This window comes from Festucalex cinctus, chromosome 8 (genome assembly GCF_051991245.1).
Source record: "Festucalex cinctus isolate MCC-2025b chromosome 8, RoL_Fcin_1.0, whole genome shotgun sequence".
NCBI classification, from domain to species: Eukaryota; Metazoa; Chordata; class Actinopteri; order Syngnathiformes; family Syngnathidae; genus Festucalex; species Festucalex cinctus.
In genome coordinates this window covers 12458669-12484050 of record NC_135418.1, presented here as the reverse complement: position 1 = coordinate 12484050, position 25382 = coordinate 12458669, and the positions used below count along the sequence as shown (strand labels likewise).

Sequence of the window (25382 nt, the reverse complement as noted above, 5' to 3'; positions counted from 1 at the left end):
GGAAAAGTGAAGCAGGACACTCAACAAACGTCACACATTCAATATAGCAACAATTCTCTGGCTCTGGTCACCTTTTCCTTGTCATCGATGAAGGTGTAGACTTTGTGCAGTGCACCAGGAACCATGAAATCGCCGTATAAAATAGGCTGGCATGGCACGACCGTGTCATAGTCACACTTAGAGTCCTGAATAAATTCCTTCAGGACGGAGTTGAACCACTCCCTGTCTTCCGCACACACCAAGCGGTCCTGGAAAACCCGGCAGTTTTCGTGGTACCACAGCTGTAACAGCATCTCTTTGGTCTAAGATCAAGCAAAGGAATTTGATCGTTTCACATCTGATGCGCGTCCATTCCATTCAGTCAAACATTTTCAGGTGGTGATGTGTCTTGATAAGGTTCTGTGAAAGGCACTTTGAACATGTGTCATTCATGTAATATGATATACAGTGTAACAATCGGCAGTGTGGCACCGCGCCACAAGGTGGCGCTTCTTTACTTTGGGTGTTAGTAGTTTTCCTTTTGCCTTTTTGGCGATGAATGTTTTTTTTTTTTGTATTGCTCGGATTTCCCTGGACGGTCTTTTGTAATGCGCGGTGGCGTCGACCCCGCTCCTTTTTTTTGTTGTTTGTTTAAAATAAATGTTAACTTAAGTTGCTCTCCCTTTTTTTTTTTTTTTGCTGTCCCGCTGCGCCGTCCATGGCAAAATCAGCCTCCACGCATTACAACAAGTGGAAGGCTATTTTTGAAAACATTTTTTTTATTGTTCTTAAAAGTGTAATAATGCCGGCCCCTCGGTGACAATACAATTAGGGATGGATGATACCAGGTATCGGTATCGGGGCCGATATAAACACATATTTGATAGCCGTATTCACTGCTACTGTGCATTGTTTGATCGTAATACCTCAATCATGCAAGTCTCAGCCATGAGGATTCCCTGGAAAACCTTGGACAGGTCTCGGAGGTTGAACGTGTAGTGAGACTTTGTAGGAGTTGGGAGAAGCTGAGAGCAAATAGTCGAGTACACATGGATAGTGGCTTTGACGATCAAATTGTTCAGTGGCACGATTTCTGGCACTGATCCTATCAATGGAAAAAAATGATAGAAAAAGTTGAAATTCAAGGTCTAATCATTTTCAAGTGAGATTGAAACTTTTAATACTCATGAAATGTTATCAACATTTTTATTTTTGAAGTCAATTAAATTTGGAGACAGCTACAGTACTGTTATAAAGTTTTAAACACTTTCGGCGTCATTGACTTACTGCCTGGATTCCTTTGACTCATGTTTCCATCTAAAGAGAAAATACATTGAATTAGAAAATGGTTGATCTTGACAAGGACAGAAGCACAAATAAGTACCACTGACTCACTCATCCAGCTGCCTAAAATGGTGGAGAAAATCTTTTCCATGCTGGCATCCTCCAGTTCAGTGAAGGACAGTAAACTGAAATGGCGTGTGAAGCGCGGCGTGAGGGGGTTACGGCCTCCACCTGGTGGCCCCATTGCACAGGCGAAATTGATATCCACTATTTGCTTGAAAGCCCCTATGGTGTCGGCAAAATATAGGATGGAACAAGGATGAAGACGGTTTCCAACTAATTGAAAACTTACTGAGAAAGAGCAGACTGTCAACATTCCATAATGACCCAATGCGGTAGCATCTGCTTACCAATCTGCTTCCTGTCATACCAGCCAGTATGGTCCATCCACTGCCGCAGCAGCTCAATAGGAGGCTGCGCACCATAAGTCTCCAACAATGGCATGTTGAGGTCATCAATAAAGAAGATGAAGTACTTGCCTTTAGGAGGAGCAAACACGCCTTTCCGCCTAACACACAACAGTGAATTCCAATGGATGGTCCAGCAGATCAAATGTGAATAAATGATCTATTCCTAAAGTGTACCTTTTATCCAGCTTGCTGTCTATAAAATCCTGAGTCTGGTTGGCTGAGGTGCGTGCTGAGAACATGAGGAAGTGTGTGACATATTGTGGATGCATGTTCTGTAGCAGCTTGTCAGACAAGGCCAGAGTCTTTCCTGTCCCGGTGGGTCCGATACAAAGCAACTTGTTCACAAATGGAATAGAGAGAGAAAAAAAAACATTAGACCTGTATATGTCAACAGTTAATGGAGAAGTCAACCCCCCCCCCCCCCCCCCCCCCCCCAACACAAGTAATATGTTCTATGCAGCACCACTAGTCTAAATACGGTATTCTGGTTAACTCATTCTAACCCAAAGACGTGTAAATACGTTTTAGTTATACTTTGAGCTTCACTCCCAAAAACGTATTTATACATTTTTGTTTGTTTGTTTGTTTGTTTGTTTGTTTTTGCAAGAGTATACAGAAGGCTTTGATGCAGCTTCTGACATGAAGAGGTGGCTTAAAGCAATGATAATAAAAAAAACAGCTAGAAGATGGCAGCAGAGTATAAGAGATCAGCCAGGGCCATGTTGCAACAAGCTCCTTTTGACAGTGTTTTCAACAGGAATGTGAATAATGATGAAAACTATATTCTAATTCTAATTGCTGCTCACTGAAAATGGCTGGGAGTGAATGAGTTAATATTTTAATATTGCGTTAGTGGAATATGAGTTAAGAAGCAAAATGCAGCCGTTTTTGTCAGTATCAGAAGGCGGCTATTTTGCCACTTGCTGTCAAGTGAAAATGACATCACTGTTGCTCAGGTCTCAGGTAAGAACCTATCACGGCTCAGCTTCAGAAAACAGGTGAACTTTGATTGGTCGTTGCCTTTGCCCTGAACAACTGTGATGTCATCTCGTCGACAGCAAGTGGCAAATTGGCAGCCCCGAGATGGATAAAAACGGCTGGATTTTGCTGATTTAACCCCCTTTCAATACTATTACCACAGCAGTCCACCTGTTTTTATTGTTTGTTTGTTTTTCTCTCAACGTAAAGCTCTGCTCTTCCGCTTTCAGAATACGTTGCGAGTGCAAATGGTTCTGGAGTTACGGTGATTTGAAAAACATGCGTCATCTCCTGTGTCACTCTCCATTACTTATGACACACCACTTCCCCCTCCTCCACACATGAAAATCTGCTGGCTACAATAACGTGTGTGGTATCGATGCAAAGCTCCGTTTCTCCACTCTCAGAAGCCGCTAGAATTACGCTGCTAGCACAAACAGTTCGGGAGTTATGGTGATTTAAAAAACATGCATATTTTCATGTTCATATTTTGAGGGTTACCTCATTTTCCACAAATGTACAATTAATCAGAATGTCATGTTTAAACTAGTGAGGTCAATTATAACATATTATTGTCAAGAAATGTTTAAGGTTGACTTCCCCTCTAAGGCGGAGCCTTTTACCATCATCTTTTTGAAGCATTCATGATCACATGGATTCACTTACAGGCTTCATATTGCACAAAAGCATATCCATGAGGAAAGTCATTCTCACTGTGTCAGCAGTGGGAACTATGATGTCAGAGTAACTTGTTTCTGGCGTGATTACAACATTCTTTGCATCATTTATCCATTTGACCCACTGCACCTGTTGGATGTAAATGATGAATGGTTCAACTGCAAGAAATGACAGAAAGGCTACAAACAATCTTTTCTATCAGCATCAACTGTTTACCTTTCTTTCCTTTTTGCTTTCCTCTTCTTCATTCAAACGACTTATGCCTGCATCATCAAGCCTGTAGTCATAAACCAGGTCTTCTTCTGGGAAACATAAACTAATCTGAAGGGAAAACAGTCACATGAATTCCAAATGTTCAGTCTGCTAAATATTGGCTCACTGATGCAAAAGCAGAGTTGTGTCTGTGATATCACCTTTTCTTTTGACATCTTGTCTTTGAGCCATTTACTAAAAAGGCGGCCACTGTTTCCATCTCCTGTGGCGCCGACACTCCATACCAGGGAGAAAAAAAACCACGGTTCAATCAGCTCCTTCAAGCGGTCTAGTTTATTTCGGGGTGGGGGCTTGTCATCCTACGAGACAATTTAGCAACCAAGGAATTGTGAGGACTCGGATTTTTGAAGAGCTAAAAGGTCAAATGCCAGACATCAAGAACATTTTAGCATTACTGCAAGTCAAAACAGTCCATTTCTTTTAATTACTATATTTACTAACTACTCTTGATAATCATGCTCAGCTAAACTTGGCAGCTAATCAAAACATATCAAGCGTTATTTCCACATCCAAACCTCCTTAAAGTTGAATGGCCTGAAGAAGCAGTCCATAAGTTTTAGAAGGCTACAGGTCAGATTGCTGTCCAGTGATGTGATGACTTCCTTTACTGATGAGCGAACAAAATCGACAGAGTCCTGTACAGACAAAAAGAAGATATACAGCACATACTACACATAAAGTACATGCCTGGGAGCATCTTGTCATGTTCTTTTCACTCTCACCTGTAGGAAGCGATCAAACAAGGAAGTGAGCTGCTCTGTGAACTGCTTCATGATTTTGGGGACTTGCCTGAGCCAACACTCCGTAAAGGGGACAAGGCCCAAAATACTGGGCTCTAGGTAGATCATACCACAGCGAGAAACTGTAGCTGGCGAGGCCACCGCCAAGTCTTGCACCTCAAACATCATGGTCATGCACTGAAAACAGTCAAACGATGGTGTCATTCATTTAAAGTGCATTTTTAGACTAGTTTGACTGGAAATTGTGGTTTTCTGTTCAAAGGTGTTCAGTTTACTTTGACTGAAAGGATAAATTCTACTTAAAGGATTGTGTTTGTTGAATACAAAGAAGTAACAAAATCCACCTGTTTTTATCCATCTCAAGGGGCAGCCATTTTGCCTTGAACTGCTACTTGCTGTCGACTGAAAATGACATCACAGTTGCTCAGGGCTCAGGTAACAACCAACCACGACTCACCTGTTTACTGAGGTTGGCTATGTGACATTCGCAAGCGGAGCTGATTGGTTACCTGAACCCTGAGCAATTGTGATGTCATTTCCTGTTGACAGAACGTATCAACAACGAGATGGATGAAAATGGGTGGATTTTGCTGCTTTATTCATATTCCACAAATGCAATATTAATCAGAATACCGTGTTTAGACTAGTGAGGCTGCACAGTACATATAATTAGAAAAAATATTTGTGATTATTTCCACTTAGTGTTCATGTGTAAATGTGTTGTTGTTTTTTTCCATGTTCATTTATAGTTATTTAGAGGATGGACAACTACAGACTTCTTTGCATTTTGGAAGCAATGAGGAAGAAAGGAAGAAAAAAAGTCTGCCTTACAGTCCAATGTTTGGAAAGCAAAAAAAAAAGAAAATATTGAGGAATAAAGGAAGAAAGATAAGAAGGAATGAACGGAAAAAAGGAGAAACGAGTTAGATGTGGAAAAATAATGATTATAAGAAATATTACTCAAACTACCGTATTTTCCGCACTATAAGGCGCACCTAAAAGCCTTCAATTTTTTTCAAAAGCTGACCATGTGCCTTATAATCCAGTGCGCCTTATATATGGATCAATATTGAGCCGCAACAGGTCTCGTTGTCAAGACGCTATCGGTGACCCTGCGCGATCGGTGACGCACATGCGCAGAAGATCCCGCCATCTTGGATCGCTAGCTAATACTAATACTTTACCTCAGAGAAAATAATAAAACAGCTGTTTATTCATTTTGGGAGTGAAGAGTTGTCAGAAAGCTGGTTTTTAATCTATTAATAAAGTTTGACTGACCTATCTGACTGTTTTGTTGACATTCCCTTTAGCGCAGCACCATCTAATGGATGCATAACGTAACCCCAGCCTCTACTGTAGCGCCTTATATATGGAAAAAGTTTTAAAATATGTCATTCATTGAAGGTGCGCCTTATAATGCGGTGCGCCTTATAGTGCGGAAAGTGCGGTAGTCTAATCTCAAACACTGTTCCGCCATACCTCAGTGAGCTTGATGATTTCTCCGGAGCTAAGGCAAAGCTTTTTGTTGTCATCCAGAACGGTGTTCATGTTCTCGATCCATACAGCATCTACTGGACCATCGAACATGTACCACTTTTTGTCATTGTCAAAAACGGATGTACCCATCCGGATTAAAGAAGAGAGGATGCCATCTGTCCTAAAATGGTCGGCGCCAGGTGTCATTTCTCATCTGTCTCGTCATTTGTAGGCTATGTCAAGCACAGTGTCACTTACCACTCATGTGTGAGCAAATCATACTCCCCGTAAAGCTGACCCATCGTGATGGACTTGGGGTTGAGTACGTAAATCTGAACAGCCTCATACAAATCACCGCTGACAGAGGGCTCGCCCTTCAGAGCTGTTATCGCTGCACCAAGAACTTCGTAGCACTAAAATGTGACAAAGTGATAATGTTCAGCTATGTGACTCTGAAAAACACAGTACACATAAAGACTCACCTTGGTTTTACCCGATCCCGACGGTCCCACTAACATGAGGCCGTGTCTGACCACAGTGGTCTCATACAGTTGAATACACTTACCAATGTATTCTGTCATCACAAATGACAACTGTCAACACACTCAAGGTTAGATGCCGGCATATAAATAAGACAGATAACTAACCATCGACATCTTTGAGGGTCATCTTCATGCATATATTACGCATGGATTCCTCAAGCGTGCCATAGTCAATCGGCTCCTGTTTTGTCTTTGGGAAAAGGTCAGACACGATGCCGTTGAAGAGCTTCAGGTCATCTCGTAGAAATTTCGGCACGTTGACATCTTTGATGGCTCTCAGGCAGATCAACTCCTGTGAGTTGGCAGGATTGTTAACCAGTAGTTGGTAACTTCTTTATACAGGCAGTAAAATAAAAACACCAAACCTCATTCATATTGGGATTTTCTCGCTTTAGATTTCCGGCAGCTGAGATTACAGACTTCACAGATCTCATTCCAAAATCATAGTGATCCTGAACATAGAAGCAAGATGTTCATTATTAAAATACACATACTGTTACACTTTACACAATGTAATGAGATCCATTTCCTAGGGTCAGTTGATTACATTTTAAAATCTTAATCACATAACATCAATAATTATCTCATTAATCATAAATTAATCTCACATTTTATATCTGTTCTAAATATACAATAAAATAAAATGTAAAATAAGTAGAGATTTATGTTAATCTAGTACAAATATGATGCTATATTTTACTTCATTGATATAGTCATTCATAAAGTTATTTGAAGTTAAAGGGTAAAAAAGATTAACTATACTGTAAGAATGTGAGACATTGATTTGTGTTGAGGTCATTTATCTGCCAGTAGATGGCATAAGCGTTTAATGTTGAACATTGATGACAGCACAGTGCAAGGGGCGGGCGTTAATCGAGTGTTGAAAAAAATTAGTGGCATTAAAGGAACTTTAAATTATCTCAATAGTCGCACTAATTTTGACACCCCTCGTAGCAACATAAGAGAAAACAAATATTCAGTATGTTGCAGTGCAATTCTACTAAAGTTGCAAACTGCAACCACAAGAACTAACAGCAAGATTAGTATCTCTTTGACAGTGGCCAATCATAAAGCCAAGCAGAATGTTAAAAGTTGGCAAAGTATATTCACCTTCTATGCAGCTAAAGTAATTTCTCTAAATATGTTTAGAGCCTTCACTCCTATATCCTTACCTGCGAGCTAAGTTGTTCCGAGGAGAGTGTGAAAGTGCTGGTGATTTTCTGAGAGAGGACTTTGGCATCACTGAAGCCAAATGAGTACAGTGAGATCTCAGCTATCATGGCAAAGTTCGGGACCATCATGGCCACCGGACGAAACAGGGCCTGGAAGAACAGATCGTTACATTTGTTCTACGGAATGCTTTTTGCAGACATAACAATCATTTGAAATTCGAGACTAGTGATAGACCGATGTTTTTTTTCAAGGCCGATACCAATACAGATTATTGGCAGTCAAGGAGGCCGATAACCGATATTTCAAGCCGATATTTTCTTTGTCACAGCTGGAATAACTGAGGGAGCAAATTGGCTGCTGCAAGGTACGTTCGAAATATTCATTGACAGTAAAATAGACAAAAAACCTTTTTTTTTAAACTATATTGACCGATTTGTTTAAAAAATTCTAACAAAAAACTTACTGGGAGCTTCCAGGGTCATTAGCATGGCTACATTAAAAATAAAAAATAAAAATAAAAATTAAAAAGCAAGTAAATAGATCCCTCAAGATTTCTACTGTAAATAAAGTTTTCTAAAATTTCAACATAATTTCTTGATTTATTTATTTATTTATTTATTTTTACTAAAGTGTAGTAGGTAGTTCCTATTTTTTTATAAAGTGGAAATTTAAATAGACCCATAAATGAAAAGTTCCCTGCATCTCATTGAGTGACAAATGCATGCGAATGTAGCTCTTATATATATATATATATATATATATATATATATATATATATATATATATATATATATATATATATATATATATATACAGTGATACCTCGGCTCACGAACTTATTTGGTTCCCAGAGAGTGTGTGTAAGTTTCCGAACATTTATTTCCCATAAGAAACCATTAAAATGAGAATAATCCGTTCCCAGGTCCCTATAAAACATAATTTTCTACTAAATAAGCCTTAAAACTACACAAAAATATACCTTATTTTATGTATAATAAATGTGCTATTGTATTGTAATTAAAGAAATAAATTATACTATATAATAAAGTCGTTTTATTTTACTTTGTGATGGTAGTTCTTAAGGATAGTAGCAATGGTAGACTTTTACTTCATTCGCGAGCGTTTATGGAACGGTTGTCGCTCATTCGCACTTTCGTGCTCACCGGAGCGGAGGAGGTGTGTCCCTTGGTGAACAAGGAAGTGGTGCACTTTAGCGAGTCAACAAAAAGTGAGCACCGCCAACTACTTTCACCTCTTTCCTGGGACTAAACAGCCGTGGCACGATTTTCTCCTTTTTTGAGGTACGTGATGGCACTTTCGCTTTTTTTAGTGGCCCGAACTCCATTGACTACAATGCAAACGCGCCGCTGAATCGCCGTCCCTCGCTGGTAAGCATTAGGCTTAACACTAGCCTGTGGTGGGGTCTTTTTCGGTCCCATAATAGCAAAAGTACACTCAAAATGTCTATTATACACAAACCGCGTCCGCACTAAAAGAAAGGGGGTGATGAACTGGGACGCCGTGAGCGTGCGTCAGCTTCTCGTGGCCGCCACCATGGTGCTGTTCGACCGCGTGGTTTGGTTCGTCCGCCGAAAAGTAGTTCGTCAGCAGAGACTAAATTCTCGCGAATTTAATGTTCGTGAGGCGAAAAGTTCGTGAGCTAAAGCGTTCGTCAGCCGAGGTATCACTGTACATACATATATATACATACATATATATACATACAGATATATATATACAGATATATATATATATATATACATACACATATATATATATATATATATATATATATACATACATATACATATATATACATACATATAGGGTTCGTAAAACGTTTCAAAAGATCTGTGCAGTGAAAAATTGTCTGAATATGTTCCAAATGTGTTTCAAGTTAAAACTGACTGTAAACAAATTACAATTCCTGATGAAAACCCCAAATTCGCTACGTTAGCAAATACCAGCTGTATCGTCAGCTTCAGACAAAAAAAGAAAAAAAGAAAAAAAAGCCGATTATCGGTGCCGATATTCGGCATTTTGACAAATATCGGCACCGATAATCGGTCTATCCCTGTTTGAGACACATTTCAAACCTTGAGATTGTCGGGTAACTCTGTGCGGCCAGCATAACCCGGATTCATGGTGATGAAGACAGCACAAGAAGGGACAAGCGGGATCTCAGAACCTTCAAAAACAAACCTCTCTGCCTAAAAACACAAAAACATTTGTTGATGATACATACGATTTAGAATTCACATGCGAAAACGACATGTGTGCAAAAACCCTTTGAACATTTACTCTAAAAAAGCATACCAGCATTTCATACACGTATTTACAACGCTACAAATATTGTAATAAAATACAGTGCAGTGTTGGTTTCTAATCACGCAGCACCTCACCCTTTGCTGTTGAGCCTTTTGTATTGTGGTGATCTGTTGAGCCACCACAGACAACACCTCCACATCAATACGATTAAATTCATCAAAACATGCCCAGGCGCCGGAGCTGCAAATAACACAATCTTTTCATATTCAAAGCCAAGATATTTTTTACATATGAGCTACATCAGAAGAATTCCAGGATTGGTGCCACAAAAATATAAAAGATAAGCCCAACCTAAAAACCAAGAATTCCTCCCTTCAGTGTGGGCCAGATGATCAACCAGCAGCTCTACAACTATCCAGAGTCGGGAGCTGTCTCCAAGTGTCTACTTCATTGCACATATGTGCTGCCGCCATTTCAAGACTTTAGTGTACAACTTGCTCAGTGTATTTAAAGAGAATAAAAGGACCCGCTTCATTGGTCATGATTGAGGTCGGCTTGAGCACACCCACAGCAAGGCAGCCTCCCTTGCAGATCCGCCCACAAAATTAACAAGACTGGATGGGTATAAACCACAAAGACATGCCACGCATCACGGCAGATATACGGCAGTCACCAAAATGTAGCCCGTAGTTTTTTAGACCACTCCTGGAACTATTCTGACACACCTCGTATACATTTGCATAACGCTTACCTGGCTAAGCCTTTGAGGAACTTCCCCATTGCCATAAAATCCAGCTGGTCCGAGCAGTTGAAAACGACTGTCTGGATGGCAAGAGCCTTTCCCAGATCTTTAGTGGTTTCTGTTTTTCCTGTGCCTGCTGGACCTGCAGGAGCTCCTCCAAATTTGAGGTGGAGGGCACCTGTCAGGGTAAGGTAGCACCTGAGAGAGGCAGATAAATGAATTGAAATGATTAAAATTGTCATGATTGTCCATGCATCTCTGAGGAGGATAGTCATGGTCTTTGGGAGAAGTGCTCAGCAATAAATGTTGTTGGGATTTGGCACAATAAAAAAAAAAAAAAAAGAAAAGACAATTGTCTGTGAAAAGCATACTTGTCTGTGAGTGGGGTGATGACCAGTCGTCCAGAGTTTCCAAGGTACTCGTAACCATATAAAAACTCTGCATTTACTGCTCGGATGTACAAGTCTTCTCTGGCCCAGTAATATCTACAAAGTATGCATACATGAATATCATGACAGTATAGGTAGTGGACTTGCGGCAAATCCAGGTCCAGAAAGTAAAAACACTGCCGGAGTTTGGCTTTACCCCTGGTGCTAGCTAGATAGCTCCCTATCTAGCTCCCATCGTGATCGTTTACCTACTAGGGAGCTAGCTAGGGGCTAAAGTCAAACTGTGGCAGGGGTTTTACATTCTGGACCTGGATTTGCCACCTCACTGGTCTAAAATGTAATGAGTGAAAGTAGTAAATATCAAGTTGAACCTGAGCTGACTAATCCACTCAAAATCATTGACGCTCGACACTGCCAGCTCCACTAGTTTGCCTGCTACATCTTTAGCATGCACCTCAATGACAATGAGGGCAGACAGCACCGCTCGTTGCATTTTGGACACACCTCCTCTCACCAGGGCCACCAGGTTACCTAGCTGCACAAAAAGGACTCAAATGTAAGCACATCCTCTGGCATGTATGCGCACCACATCTCATGCAGTATTCCACAGTTTCAATATCATTTTGCACCTGTTTCTGCAGTTGAGGAAAAAGACGGTCGGCCAAGTCCCCCTGCTCCAAAGCCTCTGACACCTCCGCAGTCCAGTAAACCTGACAGCCAGCTATCACCACTTGCCCCGGCCATGATAAAACCCACTCCTCGCGAGGTTTCTGAAACGCGTGCACAATAAACATGCTGAGCAAGAACAGATTTTTAGAACTTTCAAAGTTCAACTCACAGACCTCTGGGTAAACTTTGAGTGAACGATCAATGTTATCCCTGACTGTAGCCGTCATAGATCTTTCCACCTCCCTCAGCCAGTCCTCCACATTCCCAGTGGGCATAATAGTCAAGGCCATCTTCACCTCCTCCCCTTCTCCAGAGTACATATGTGTGATCAGCAGATCCGCCTGGAATTTAAGCTGAGGAGCAACAGTAACCATGTCAAACATGTTTGCAGTCATTAGATGAGTTACAAAACAATGGTCAACAAAACCAACCCGTGCAATGTTCTCAAAGCATTTGCGCAAGTGTGGCTGTACAGCAGTGGCATCTTTGGTCTGAGACAGAATCTCCAGAAGCTCATCATCGGACAGAAAGTAGAACCTACAAACAAATATTTATAGAAGGTTATCTTGAGTTTTCAGTAATCATCTTTGATACAAGCCAATATGCAAACAGCTTTAAGAAACTTTGAGTATTCATCACAATAGCATTCATTTTGATTGATCCATTTCTTAGACCGCTCAATATTAATGAGGTGGTCATAGTTATGGTTTTACATGCTTCATTTTGAGAGGGTTTACCTGGGGAAGGCATTTCGTTTTATCTCCAAGTATTCGCTGAGGCCCTTTTGCACCTGTTCTAAAAGTACATTGCACTTTTTCAGTTTGTCAAGCAGGTGAGGACCAGGGCAGTATTCAATTATCTGGAGATCAATAAGAACAGACAACAATTATTCTTATTTTTTTTAGCTTTATAATGAGCTCTATACCTGAAACTTAAGCTAGTGCAAATCATATGTGCACTCGAAAAACAGTTGGGTCAAAAAAATAACCCAAATTGGGTAAAAAAAAAAAAAAAAAAAAAAAAAAAAAAACGAACCAGAAAAGAACCAACCCAAATGCTTGGGTTAAACAGTTGGGTCAAATAAATAACACACAAAACAACCACCCCAAAAATTTTGTTTTTTAATAAAACAATCAAACAAAAAACAAAACCACTTATTATTATTATTATTATTATTATTATTATTATTGTTATTATTATTATTATTTTCTTCCATTGTTGCTTTTCAAAATGAATAACCCACAAAAGAAAAAAAAATAGGATTTTGGATTATTCTTTTGACACAACTTTTTGGTAGCCCAAAAAGTTGGGTCATCAGGACAAAAAAAAAAAAAGAGAGAGGGGGAAAAAGCTTTGTTTGTTGGGTTATCATTAAACCCACTTTTTGGTTTGCAAAATAAATATCCCAAAACATTGGGTCAATCCCCCCAAAATGGGTTGTTTTGTGGGTTATTTATTTGACCCAACTTTAAATAAATAAACCAAAATGTTGGCTTGGTCCCTTTTTGATCTAATTTAGCTTTTGTTTTTTTGTTTTTTGTTTTTGTTTTTATCTATTTTTTTTGTTTTGTTATTCATGCACAACCCAAAAAGTTGTGTCAGTCCACCCAAAAAAACAAGTTGTTGTATTAAAAAAACAAAAAAACAAACAAAAAAAACCACACACACAAAAAAAAAAAACGAAAAAAAAAGAAGTGGTGGTTGGGAGCAGGGGTGTTGTTTGTTGGGTTGTTCATTTGAACCAACGTTTTGGTTGAAATAAATGAACCAAAAAACGTTTTGGTTGAAATAAATAAACCAAAATGTTGGGCCAGTCCGTTTTTGACACATTGCTGTTAATCTTTTATGTTATCTTAGTTTAGTTGTGTTTCTGTAAAGCGCTTTGTAACAGCTAGGGCTGTTTGAAAGCGATATATAAATAAAGATGACTTGACTTGACAATTTGAGTTATTCTTGACCTAATTGTTTCTAGAGTGTGCCTTTGTTTCTATTCAGACTGACCTTTGGGTTATCGAAAGCACCTTTCATGATTCTTTTCCATATTTCCTCCATTTGTTGGTATCTCATTCCCTCCAGAGGCAGTTGTTCATTGATATCATCGGAGCTGAAAATGGGCTCCAGGTAGAGCCAGGAACCCTGACATAACAGCCACTCCTCCAAAACATCCTGCAAGCACCACAAGAGGGCAGTAGCACAACATTTGCAGTAAATTATTGACCCAGCACCTGAACCTAACCTTAACCGTGTTTGATTACTTGAGTTGTTCGAAGTTTGCTCTCCCACTTGTTGATATCGGCTTCAAATGCCTTCTTATAGGGGGAGAAGGACATGCTTTGTGTCATGACAATATGGTCATCGAGCAGCTGTAACGCTTCATCAGGACTCTTCATGATGTAAGTGCCAGTTTCCTTGTATGGCATCAGGTCAAAAGCAATTTCCGACCATTCTGCTTTCATTTTATTCAGGGCCTGGATGAGGCGACAGATTGGAAATGTGAATTAGCAGCTGTGTTTACCCACTCTCTTAAAATCGTAAACTTTGATAACAAAGTTACCTGTTCAATGGTGTACTCTTTCCCAGCTGTCTCAGCCACCTTTGCTATTGCATCCATGTAGTTCTGTAGACCAATTTCCAAGCAGCGGGACAAGGTAAGTTTGGCTGAGGGCACCACTTTTATCTCGATGGTCTGTGAAAGTGCGTCCCAGTGGTGCATTCTCATCCCTGGGTTCCTCAGACCCTGAACCAGAGGAACGTAAGGACGGAATTCCTCAATCCTGGCGCGGATTACAGATGCCACCATTTTGCAGTCTAGTAAAAATCAATTTAAGTCAGTGACAACCACACTTGATCAACTTTGAATTGTGATTGAGGTTACTCACCAGGGTTGTCCTTGAACTGTTTGATACATTTATTCATGGTATCCAAGGCTCCTGTAACAGTGCGCTCAAGCAGCTCAGGGTCAATGGAGGTCAATGGATCATTGAGCCAGCTCTCATGCCGATTGGTCCAATCATAGGTGGTGGTCCAGAGATCATAAAATGGCTGGAATTTCTTCGCCATTTTGTGCAGACGATCATACTGATAGAAATTCAAGTGAGACAAAACTGATTCATATAATGCCAAATCACCAGTTTGTTTGGCGTTATGCACGTTCCTTTACTCACATTCGTGACGGGAGTACCAAACAAACGTTCTCTGGTATTGTAGGTTTGCGCCAAACCTTGGCACTCTTTGAGTTCCTTGCTTGCACGCCTCACGTCGTTGGCCATCTCAGTCGCGTGATCAACATCAGCAAAACCTGTGAACTTTCCAACCATCAGCTGCAAAGACAGAAGAGGCAACATCAACCTAACTATATATTCGGCGTGAGGCAACGTTCGAGACCAACATCAGGCTAGTGTGCAATTACTAGTTGAAATCAAAACAATGGCAGCTATTCCAGATAATTAAACCAATCAGATGGCTGAGCAGACCTCAACAGCTTCAATGCGCTGCTCAAAAATGTCCTGGTCGATTATCTGGATCTTCTGGAAGCGCTCCTCTTCTTCGACAAGATGGAGGCTCACATCTTCGATCTGCCTGAGTATCTTTTGGGGATACTCAATGGCTCGCCACCTTGGGAAATAAATAACCACATTAATCACTCAACATATGGGGTGGGCCACAAGTTTCGCAGTCCCACGTGGTATTCTGATTCATATTGCATTTGCGCAATATGAATTAACACTGACAGCAAGTGGCAAAATGGCCGCCCCCCTGAGATGAATAAAAACGGCTGAATTTAGCTGCTTAACTCAAATTCCATCAACACGTTATGAATCAGAATGCTGTGTTTCATTGTTTCTGCAGGTATCAGCAAAGATAATTTAATGTTTTAATGCTGTTTTTAATGCAACTTAAAACTAATTTAAAGCCCACGTCATACTGCATATATACACACAAATACATACACATATATATGCATATACTGTTTATATATTAGGGTTCTCAGTCAATTTTTAATCGCAATTGCATGATTTCCATAGTGAACTTGCAATTATATCTATTTTAAATGTATAAGAAAATACTTTTTTTCCCCAAATGTGTCATACATACATACATAGATGGTTACCAAATACAAATGTGGTTGTATCTTTTACTTCACAGTAATTTTATATTAAACAATTCATAGTTATTTGTTAAGTTAAAACAAATATATACTAAACAGTTAAAAAGAGTATGAAACATTAAGTCAGATTTGTGAGTGCTGTAATTTTCTGCCACTAGATGGCATTTGTGTTTCATGTTGGACCGGACGGCGACAAAAACAATACATCGTTCTTTTCAAATTCAGAGCAATTTGGTATTTGGAACATGAAGCAACTCGCAGAGTGACTCCTTTGCCCAACGTTGTGACATTGCGAAATAAAGCATGAACAGCAATTGTTTTACATCAATTGTATTTAAATATTTAACATCTCTAAATCAATGTCATTCAATGCTTTTTAATGTAATTTAAGGCCTTAATTTCAGCATGAATCATTTCATGACTTCTAATGTTTTTTAATGACCCGTGGAAACCCAGTGTCTAGATTAGTGGGGGTACATACAACATATTATTGTAAAGATTTTTTCGTGACTTCCTCTTAAAAAAAAAAAAACACACTTACTTTTTAGCAAAATCCTCATTTGATAAAGTATAGTAAAATTCTTCAAATAGTTCATACTCTGTTAAAATTTTTGCAACACGCTCCTGAGGAAATAGAAAAGACAATTCTGATCAAGTAAACTTCATATCACAAATTTGATAAATAGTGAACCTATCATGTTAATTAGCACCTTGCAACTCTTGAGCAGGTCAGGGATTTGCTTCATCCAGTCCCTCTTCTCCGTCAGATCCTCAATGGAGTTGGGACGTTCACCGAGCGTGTGACCAATGGTGTTGAACTCATCACATTCCTGAACGCACACAAAGCGATAACAGCTTGAGGCGTGACTGCTATTTTGAAGAAGTTAATTAGAATCCATAATGATAAACATTTGGAAGTGTCATACATTTGAGACAAATTACTTACATCTTCTATCTGCCTTCTTAACTTCTCGGCATAATGCTCCAATGTCGCAATGGCGAAAGCCTTTTTTTTGCTGATGAGATTCTGACGTACTCCTTCAACATGTACAATAAATGCACCAATAATTATGGAAGATGGCAGGGAGCTTTGGAGCACTTCCTTGTCTTTGAAATGCTGTTCTACTTCTAACTTGATGACCTTGGATGTCTTTTCATCATCGCCGCCACTGGGTCTACAAAGACAGTCAATTTCTGAATCGGATTCATATCACCGTGGGGTGTTGTTAAAAGTCTCTTGGAAAACACAATTACATGAAGTGGTCTTCTATGTTTAAGCTGTACAGCTCAATATATTTTGTATATTCTACAGCGTAAGCCTTGAGAGGTATGACCGCTTTCCTGAGAGCCGTGCAGATCATCTCTCTCAACTGTGATACTTTTGGCTCACAAAGGTGTACTGACTCCAGCACAGGATCGTCACCGAATAACAGCCTCTTCATTAAAAACTGGGACGCACAGGAGAGAGTCATGTCAAGACAACTTATTTAAATTAGCAGGTTTTACGTACATATGGTGGACTGTTTCATTTGCAGTTTAAGAACATTTGGCTTTACCTTATCAAGCATTGGTATATTGTGTGTGACCAGAATGCCCTCGTCGAATAGGTTTAAAATGGAGGCCTCAAAATTCTCCAGAGGTGTGCTGTAATATACACCTGTCTCATTCAAAACTAAATCCACCAAAAACAGAGGCTTGTTCTTTGGCCTGCATTAAATCAAAGAAACATCAAATGGAAACTTAATCACATAATCATGTCAAATATATAAAGATTTATTCAGTATAAATGAATGCGAGAAAGATCATTGACTACATACCCTCCACCTATTTTGAACTCTGGCGAGTGACCCAAAACATTACGGAACTCCACTGCACATGTTAACGCTTTAACATTAGGGTTGTTCCATGCCAAATTACCCAGTGGGTTTAACCAAGCAGTGTTTGATTCTAATGAAACTTGGTGTGATGGTTGATAGTATTGGCATGTGAACAGATTACATTTCATGAAATAAATTGTTAAAGGGGAAGTCACCCCCCCCCCCCCCCCCCTAAAAAAAATAAAGAAATCATGACAATATTTCTTAACTCATTTGCTCCCAATAACGATTTTTTGTTTGTTTGTTTGTTTGTTTGTTTGTTTTTAAGTGTCCCAAACACGTATTTATACTTTTTTTATTTTTTTTTTATTTTTTTTATTTTTTATTTTTTTTTATGCTAGCGCATACAGGAGGCTTTGGTGCAGCCTCTCAACAGCGAAGAACGGTTGCAGAAATAGTAGTTATTACACAAACGGCCAGCAGGTGGCAGCAGAGCAAAAGAGATCAACCAGGGCCATGTAGGAAAAAAAAAAGCTAAATTACTTACAATTTTAAATACATTTGTGAAAACTGATGAAACTTAGCTATATTCTAATGCTAATTGCTGAAAGATAGACACATACTTATTTTTCCTGATGAAAGAAGAGACTTTAATCTTACTTTTGATAGGTTCCATGCTTTTACAGCAATAGAACACGATATTCTGTGGCCCTTACAAAATCAGTCAAAATCCAGTAAAACAGCCAGGAGCGAACGGGATTGCTTCTGTGAAAATGGCTGGGAGAGATAATTATACAACCCCACACAGTAAATTCTGTAGACTAAATTTGACTCTATTTAGAGTGGAACCAAATAGCCTCCGTTTTAGAGTAGGCTAATATTTACACTTGGAAGAGAGTAAAATAAAGAATTGAAAAAAAAAAAAGTTACTCAAGGATTGAGGAACGAACTCACGGATTTTCAGTTTGGGAGACTGCCACACTAGTACCACCCCTTCTACTGTTTGCTCATCTTCAAGAGGAGACCAAAAACTCCAAGAGACCAAAAATGTTTTTGGACTCCGAGTTAGGAAGATTCCATCTGACATAAGCAATATGCTAACACACAGCAGAAGCTACGTGGCTCGGGGAGTAGACCGGCTGACTCCCAAGCTGAGGGTTGTGAGTTCGTTCCTCAACCCTTGAGTGACTTTTATATATTTTTTCAATTCATTATTTTATTCTCTTCCAAGTGTAAATATGACTTTAAAACTGAGTCTATTTGGTCCCACTCTAAATGGAGTCAAATTTACTCAACAGAATTGACTGTGCACTAGTCTAAATAGAGTATTCTGCTCAATATTGCATTCGTGGAATATGAGTTAAGCAGCAAAATCCAGCAATTTTTGTCAATATCAGAATGCGGCCATTTTGCCACTTGCTGTCGAGTGAAAATGACATTGCAGTTGCTCAGGTATCAGGTAACAACCAATCACAGCTCAGCTTCAGAAACCAGGTGAGCTGTGATTGGTCGTTGCCTGAGCCCTGAGCAACTGTGATGTCATCTTCATTTCACAGCAAGTGGCAAAATGGCCGCCCCCTGAGATGGATAAAAACGGCTGGATTTTGCTGCATAACTCATATTCCTCAAATGCAATATTAATCAGAATGTCATGTTTAGACTAGTGAGGTCACATATAACATATTATTGTCAAGAAATATTTAAGGTTGACTTCCCCTCTAAGGTCACGCAATCCACAAGGTCAATTTTCAAGATTAAATTGTAGGTCAAATGGTCATATTACTAAAATATGCACCAATCTTCAAAAATGACCGCACATATTGACTTATTGTCAAATTTCCTTTCCAACAATATGTTTTGTGAAGACTGACCCAGTAGTTCCTGAGATATAAGGGTTCCAATGAAGGAGGCCACGCCCCTTTTTGCCAAAACATTAGAATTCAAAGGGCCATAGCTCCCAACGCCCTGCTCCGATTGACATCAAATTTGAGATTTGCCGTTGTGCCATCACTACCAACAAGCACACAAAGTTTCATTAAAATCTAAATAACGACCCATTATTTGCTGTCAGCAAATTATGCTGTCAGAGGAACAAAGCTAACAATCTCTACTTTTTTGTAGCAACGGTTTCAATGGTAGCTACCGCATCGCACATCACTATGATGAGTAAATTATTTACAAATATCATGTGGTTTCCAATATAAATGTTCAAGAATGTGCACACTCCCTTACTTGTAGGGGCTATTGATGTAGTCATTCCCCCACACCAGTTCATCAGGGCATGTTAGCACACTGCAGCATGCATCCAAAATCAGTTTACTGAGGCAGAATAGAGAGTCCTCCACAAGGTTGCGCAGCGTGTCCTGCAGGTTGTAGTGCACCACAGCTAACAGTTTGTTTAGCTTGGAAACTTTGTGCATCCCCCAGTCAGTCTCGTTCATGTTGTACGCGCCTTTGCCAATAGTTTCAAGGTTGTGTCGGAGGCTGTAAGTCACAGTGACCATCCAAGCCTCCCGGAGAAACAAGCTTATCTGAATGACAGAACATAATCAAGAATAGCTTGTCTTACACTGTGAACATCTCCATTGTTGTCGGTTAGAGTACCTGAGTTTGCATTTGGGCTTGATTATGTTCAAACTCTTCCAGTCGCAGAGGTTTGGTTAAGGAGACATTGAACAGTTTCATAGTTGCTAGTTTGTTGCACTCAGATCTTATTTCCGATAATGTGCAGATCACTTTGGGTTCTGTCAGCATGGACTTGGTGAAGAATGAAGCTTGGTTCTTATTGTAGTCAAAGGCAGGAACTGTTACACACCCTGCACAAGGAAAAACAGGTGTTCAGTGGGAAGACTCAGAAGATGAGTATCAGCCCAAATCTGAATTCAACAAACTCCACTTGTACCTTTAAGTGGCACCCGCTCGTGTTCCTTCTGTGGCACCATGATGTGTGAAAACTCCTGTGGGTGGCTTATCACGCCTTTATCCAAGATGAAGCGATTCATAGTACGGTCATAATCCAGCTTTACTTCCTTGGCCAGTCCCTCGACACAATCTTCAACACTACATATCAAGTCATCAACTTAAAGATTACGGACATTTAAAAATTAGGGGTGTCAAAATTAGTGTGTCAATTTTGAGTTAAATTAGAGTTTCTTTAACACCAATAATTTTTTAAAACACAATTAATGATAGCCCCTTACTTGGAATTGAAACGGGGAATTCCAGTCGCAACACAGCGGACACGTACATGCCAAAGTTTAGCTTTAATACATTTAACAATAATGCATATATATTTGGAGACTGAGGTCAAGTTGTATCTTATAATTTTAAAAATATGCAGAATTTCATAAGTTACTTCATGTTAAAGATTAGATAGCTCTTAATATGAAAAGAAAAATGCACTGAGCTGTCACCATCGTCTTACAAATGTAATTATGCCATCTAGTGGCAGAAAAACTATCTCAACACAAATCAATATCACACTAATTTCGATGACTAAAAGATGCAGCCATATTTCTATTAGTTTAACATTTTTTTTTCTACTGTTAACAAGGGTATGAAAACTTAGGAACAGGTATAAAATTTATGATTAATATCGAGTTAACTATTGAAGGCAAGCGATTAAATACGATTAAAAATTTTAACTCATTCGCTCCCGGCCATTTTCATAGAAGCAATTCCCTTCACTCCAGCTGTTTTACTGGATTTTGATATTGTGTACTATTGCTATAAAAACATGGAACCTACCAAAAGAAAGATTAATGGCTCTTCTTTCATCAGGAAAAAAATATAGATATTTCTATCTATATGTTTTGCAGCAATTAGCATTAGAATATAGCTAAGTTTCATCATTATTCACGAATCTATTTAGAGTTGTGAGTAATTGAGCTTTTTTTTCCAACATGGCCCAAGCCTTTGCTCTGCTGCCACCTGCTGGCGGTTTGTGTAATAACTACCATTTCTTCAACCGTTCTTTGCAGTTGAGAGACTGCATCAAAGCCTTCTGTATGCTCTAGCATTAAAACCCTGGAGAACCCAAGCAAGCAATCCGCATAACTTCACTACAATGTCTCCACCAACTCCAAACTGATTCTTTTTTTGGCCCTTTTTTTTGTTTTGTTTTTTTTGTTTTTTTTGTTTTTTGTGTGTATGTGTGCGTGCGTTTGCGTGCGTGCGTTTGCAAATACGTATACATTTATACTCAGTAATTCACCTAAAACCTTATAAATATCCCATTACCCTTCACCTTAACCAGGTACTTCAGAGTCTTGCCAGAGTCGTGAGGTTCAAATGGTCAGGAGACCAGAGAAAAGGTCAGAAAAAATAAAGAGAAAAGAAAGATAAATCAAAGTGAAATCCAGCACCGACCAAACCCCTCCTGCGTGGTTACAAAACCAGAGTCTTATGCCAACCCCAGAAACCTCAAACTTCCAATAAATTGAGATCTCAAGTGACCAGAGGAAAAACTAAAGAGAGGAAGGAGGGAAGGATAGATAAAGCAAGGTGAGATCCACAGACACCAGCACCCACTGATTCAAGGGGCTGTGGGAGATAGAGGCAAATTCTGTTTGAGTTTCAGTAGATGCTGGTGCGATGGATCTGGCATGCATAAGGACCACCACCAAAGAAAGAAGCCGTCAACCGCGGTCCAGCAAAGCTTACCAGCAAATTTACCTTTGTATGGCACCATCATCTCATCAATGGATTGTTTTTGTCAAGGAGCAATAAGAATATATTACACAAATGAACTAATTACAAGTCTTTAGCCAAATATAAGACTGTCACCATTCTCTGTGACAAATTCACCAGAAGCAATATGGCTGACATTTTTTACCCCATTCACCCAAAGTGTCATTTTTGACCCATTGTTTTTTGAACTAGCTCAGAGTTGCTAATTTATCAAAATATATATATAAAACATACTCCTAGGCATGCTGCAACATTATATGAAATAGATTAACAAAAAAAACAATTTTACCATGTGATGGTTTGCTGAGAATATGGTTTTGTTTGGATTGATTTCCAGCTCAACAAAACAGCATGTTGCCAGCCATCTTGTCACCACCACTCTGGCTTATGTAAATGCAATATTCATCCACTAGATGGCCCCATGTAGGGGTCAGAAGTGGCACTCTGGACTTTTGAAGTTAAATTTGTAAAAAAAAAAAAAAAAGATCTTTGTTATTTGAGTAGCAGAATTTATAGGGGCCAAATTTGACCCCGTGGGTTCCCCAGGGTTAAAAAAAAAACATACAAACACGTCTTTGGGAGACTTAAAACATAGAACGTATTTATACGTTTTTGGGAGCAAATGAGTTAATCACCTGACACCCCTAAATAAATAAAGTAAAGGCTGAGGGAGAACAGGAAGGATCACATACATGTCCAGCTTGAGGCCAGAGCCTAAGAGAGCACGCCTTTTAATGCGATGAAGACAATTTGGATCGATAGATGGCGTTTCATCCCAGATGGGCATGCAGTCCACAGTCAGGTTGTAGAGGATGAGGGCCTCTGAATTCGCTCTCAGGCGCATGGCAAACTGGATCCGCTGGACAAACACACGGGGGTCCTCAGCACTGAACAACAACCTGATTCTAGGAATCCAGTGCCTATTGCCAGTTTGTAGGCAATTGACACCTGAACGACAGTGAGAGAAACACGCAAATGGATTTTTATGGCAAAATCCAAGGCTGTGATTAAGAAAGCAAATGAAATTACCAGGGCAATTCTTTTCTCCTTCTTTTAGGTTGCTGTTTGGGAAAACCTTTTCTACCAAGTACTGGCCTTTCACCCTGTTGTAGTCAAGAACGCCCACTAAATACCAGCAATACTCTAATGATGGGGGAGGTTGGCCATTTTCTGATGACGGAGATGAAATAAGCTGTCAAAATAGTCCGGACTATTATTTTGCATGCATCTTTTTTGAGTTTTGCACATATCTTACCAAACAAAACAGTGTCATCTGCCGGCAGTAATGCTTTTGCCGGAATTGGTTTGGTGCAAGGCAATTCTTCAGTTTTACCTAAGACAAGCCAGTCTTCTGCAGTACGACAATCAAACTCCACATTGTCAAATATCTATGAGGAAAATGATTGGAAAGAACAAACAGATTAAAAAAAAATATGTGCATAACATTGACAAATCAAGACCGCATAATGTGGAGTGCTGTAGCAGGCTCACCTCAAGCGGAAGATAGGGCGACACCGTTAGCTGCTCCTCATTACTGTCCGAACAACGTGGCATCATGAGGTTAGAGTTAATTTTTTTTTCTGTCAGGAGCCTTTCGAAATCAATCTTCAAATATTCTCTTCGACACCTTTGGAGAAGATACAGTCTTTTCACAACAGGTTCCAACTACATCCTCAATGAAAACACTTAAGAGGTGTTATGGGGCTCTATTAGCATTTTCCTGTGAGTTGCTAAAACGACGATAGGAAAAAAAAAAAAAAAAAAACGCTGGCAAAAATGTAATGTTTTCCATAAGAATACCCCAATGATGTTAAAATTTTGTGTGAGTTTTTTCGCTTAATGTTGGCTTGCTGTTCAGCAGTTTTGTGCCATCCTTGAATGGTAATTTTCATGCGAAAGCCCTATTACACTGTTGGGTTAAGATAGTTGATATTTTATACATGCATTAAGAAATGTATTATGACAAATGAAATCCTTTAAGAGCATTACTTTATTCATATTTAAAATGGCATTATTGTCATACATCTCGTGTAGTACGGCTGAAAAATTGTGGACCTCGCCAGCATTGAAGTGCCCGTCCCTGAGCTACAAAATTATCCTAATAAGAAAGGAAGAGTACTGGACAATTCTTGGGCACATTTGAACAGGACATACCTCTCTTTGGTTAAGTCGCGAGGGCTTCTGCCAGGAACGGTTTTGTAGGGCATTTGGACCTTCGGCGTATCTCCACCACGGTTGAAGTAAGTAGTGAGTAGTTGCTTTGAAAAGGGGCCATAATAATCCTTGTCATCAAACATGTATTTGGCAAATGGAGACTTTGAGCTTGCCTCTAAAGAAAAAAAAAAGAAAAAGAAAAAGAAAGAAAGCCAAGAGAAGCATAATATTTGAAGCCTTTCTATAAGATCCATTAAATTATTATGATTTTTTTTAATTCTACATTTTTCACTTGTTCCACTTTTAACTTGTGTAGCTTTACTAGTGTACACAAAAAAATTCACAGATATTGAAAACAAGCTTTGAATTTATCCAACATTATCCCCATATTAAACCACATAGTTAACGTTTTTACCCTAAATTCAAAAAATGTTTAATCACCATCTCAGATGTGTACAAAAAAAATCAACAATAGATATCGTTAGATGAGTACTGAATAATAGAATGCGCAGATAATCATTGGACACGGGAATAATGACAAAATATTTAGGACTTAATAATAATGTTGTATATTATGATATTTTAGACCTCATTCCAAGCCTAAAAGGTTTCTCACCATCTGAATCATCATCACCATCATCATCATCATCACTGAAGTCAAGGGTAGATAGCTGATCCTGAGTGTCTGCTTCCTCTACACAAGTCTAACTCAGTAAACAAAGTTCAGGAATTAACATACAGAGCACATAAATATTCAAAGAATTTCACATTTTTACATGTACTGTAATTACAATTTCTGTATAGTTTTACCTTTAACCTTAAAGCGGTGAAGACATCTGAGTAGAGGCCTTTCTGTTTATTCTTGCGACCTTTTCTGACAGGAGGTAGCGTGTGTCTGTTACTCTCAGCAGATGGTTTCTCTTTTGGAGTTGTCTGGGACGAATGGTGGCCAA

At 39.3% G+C, this 25382-nt stretch overlaps 1 protein-coding gene across 1 annotated transcript in view; it reads right to left on the bottom strand.

Annotated features, from left to right (window-relative positions):
* The window catches only part of dnah1 (dynein, axonemal, heavy chain 1), a 42655-nt gene extending 17560 nt beyond the window's left edge, over positions 1-25095 (bottom strand). Inside the window, exons 1-48 of the mRNA XM_077530313.1 lie at positions 25046-25095; positions 24430-24604; positions 23767-23902; positions 23531-23663; positions 23305-23445; positions 22984-23223; positions 21489-21506; positions 20828-20847; positions 20489-20627; positions 20191-20402; positions 19819-20117; positions 17326-17476; positions 17054-17217; positions 16716-16938; positions 16480-16599; positions 16311-16393; positions 15135-15276; positions 14826-14981; positions 14541-14739; positions 14216-14469; positions 13917-14129; positions 13663-13827; positions 12399-12520; positions 12093-12198; positions 11835-12014; positions 11622-11762; positions 11364-11527; positions 10975-11088; positions 10613-10801; positions 9996-10101; positions 9690-9803; positions 7593-7742; positions 6786-6872; positions 6526-6712; positions 6361-6452; positions 6137-6291; positions 5882-6059; positions 4385-4579; positions 4178-4297; positions 3803-3961; positions 3606-3710; positions 3378-3518; positions 1908-2068; positions 1674-1831; positions 1375-1548; positions 1267-1296; positions 906-1084; positions 72-302 (exon numbers count right to left, since the gene is read on the bottom strand). Of these exons, the coding sequence (XP_077386439.1) occupies positions 72-302; positions 906-1084; positions 1267-1296; positions 1375-1548; positions 1674-1831; positions 1908-2068; positions 3378-3518; positions 3606-3710; positions 3803-3961; positions 4178-4297; positions 4385-4579; positions 5882-6059; positions 6137-6291; positions 6361-6452; positions 6526-6712; positions 6786-6872; positions 7593-7742; positions 9690-9803; positions 9996-10101; positions 10613-10801; positions 10975-11088; positions 11364-11527; positions 11622-11762; positions 11835-12014; positions 12093-12198; positions 12399-12520; positions 13663-13827; positions 13917-14129; positions 14216-14469; positions 14541-14739; positions 14826-14981; positions 15135-15276; positions 16311-16393; positions 16480-16599; positions 16716-16938; positions 17054-17217; positions 17326-17476; positions 19819-20117; positions 20191-20402; positions 20489-20627; positions 20828-20847; positions 21489-21506; positions 22984-23223; positions 23305-23445; positions 23531-23663; positions 23767-23902; positions 24430-24572 (7089 nt within the window). The 5' untranslated portion in view covers positions 24573-24604; positions 25046-25095. The remainder of the gene's footprint in view (positions 1-71; positions 303-905; positions 1085-1266; positions 1297-1374; positions 1549-1673; positions 1832-1907; positions 2069-3377; positions 3519-3605; positions 3711-3802; positions 3962-4177; positions 4298-4384; positions 4580-5881; positions 6060-6136; positions 6292-6360; positions 6453-6525; positions 6713-6785; positions 6873-7592; positions 7743-9689; positions 9804-9995; positions 10102-10612; positions 10802-10974; positions 11089-11363; positions 11528-11621; positions 11763-11834; positions 12015-12092; positions 12199-12398; positions 12521-13662; positions 13828-13916; positions 14130-14215; positions 14470-14540; positions 14740-14825; positions 14982-15134; positions 15277-16310; positions 16394-16479; positions 16600-16715; positions 16939-17053; positions 17218-17325; positions 17477-19818; positions 20118-20190; positions 20403-20488; positions 20628-20827; positions 20848-21488; positions 21507-22983; positions 23224-23304; positions 23446-23530; positions 23664-23766; positions 23903-24429; positions 24605-25045) is intronic.
* Positions 25096-25382: the final 287 nt, after the last annotated feature.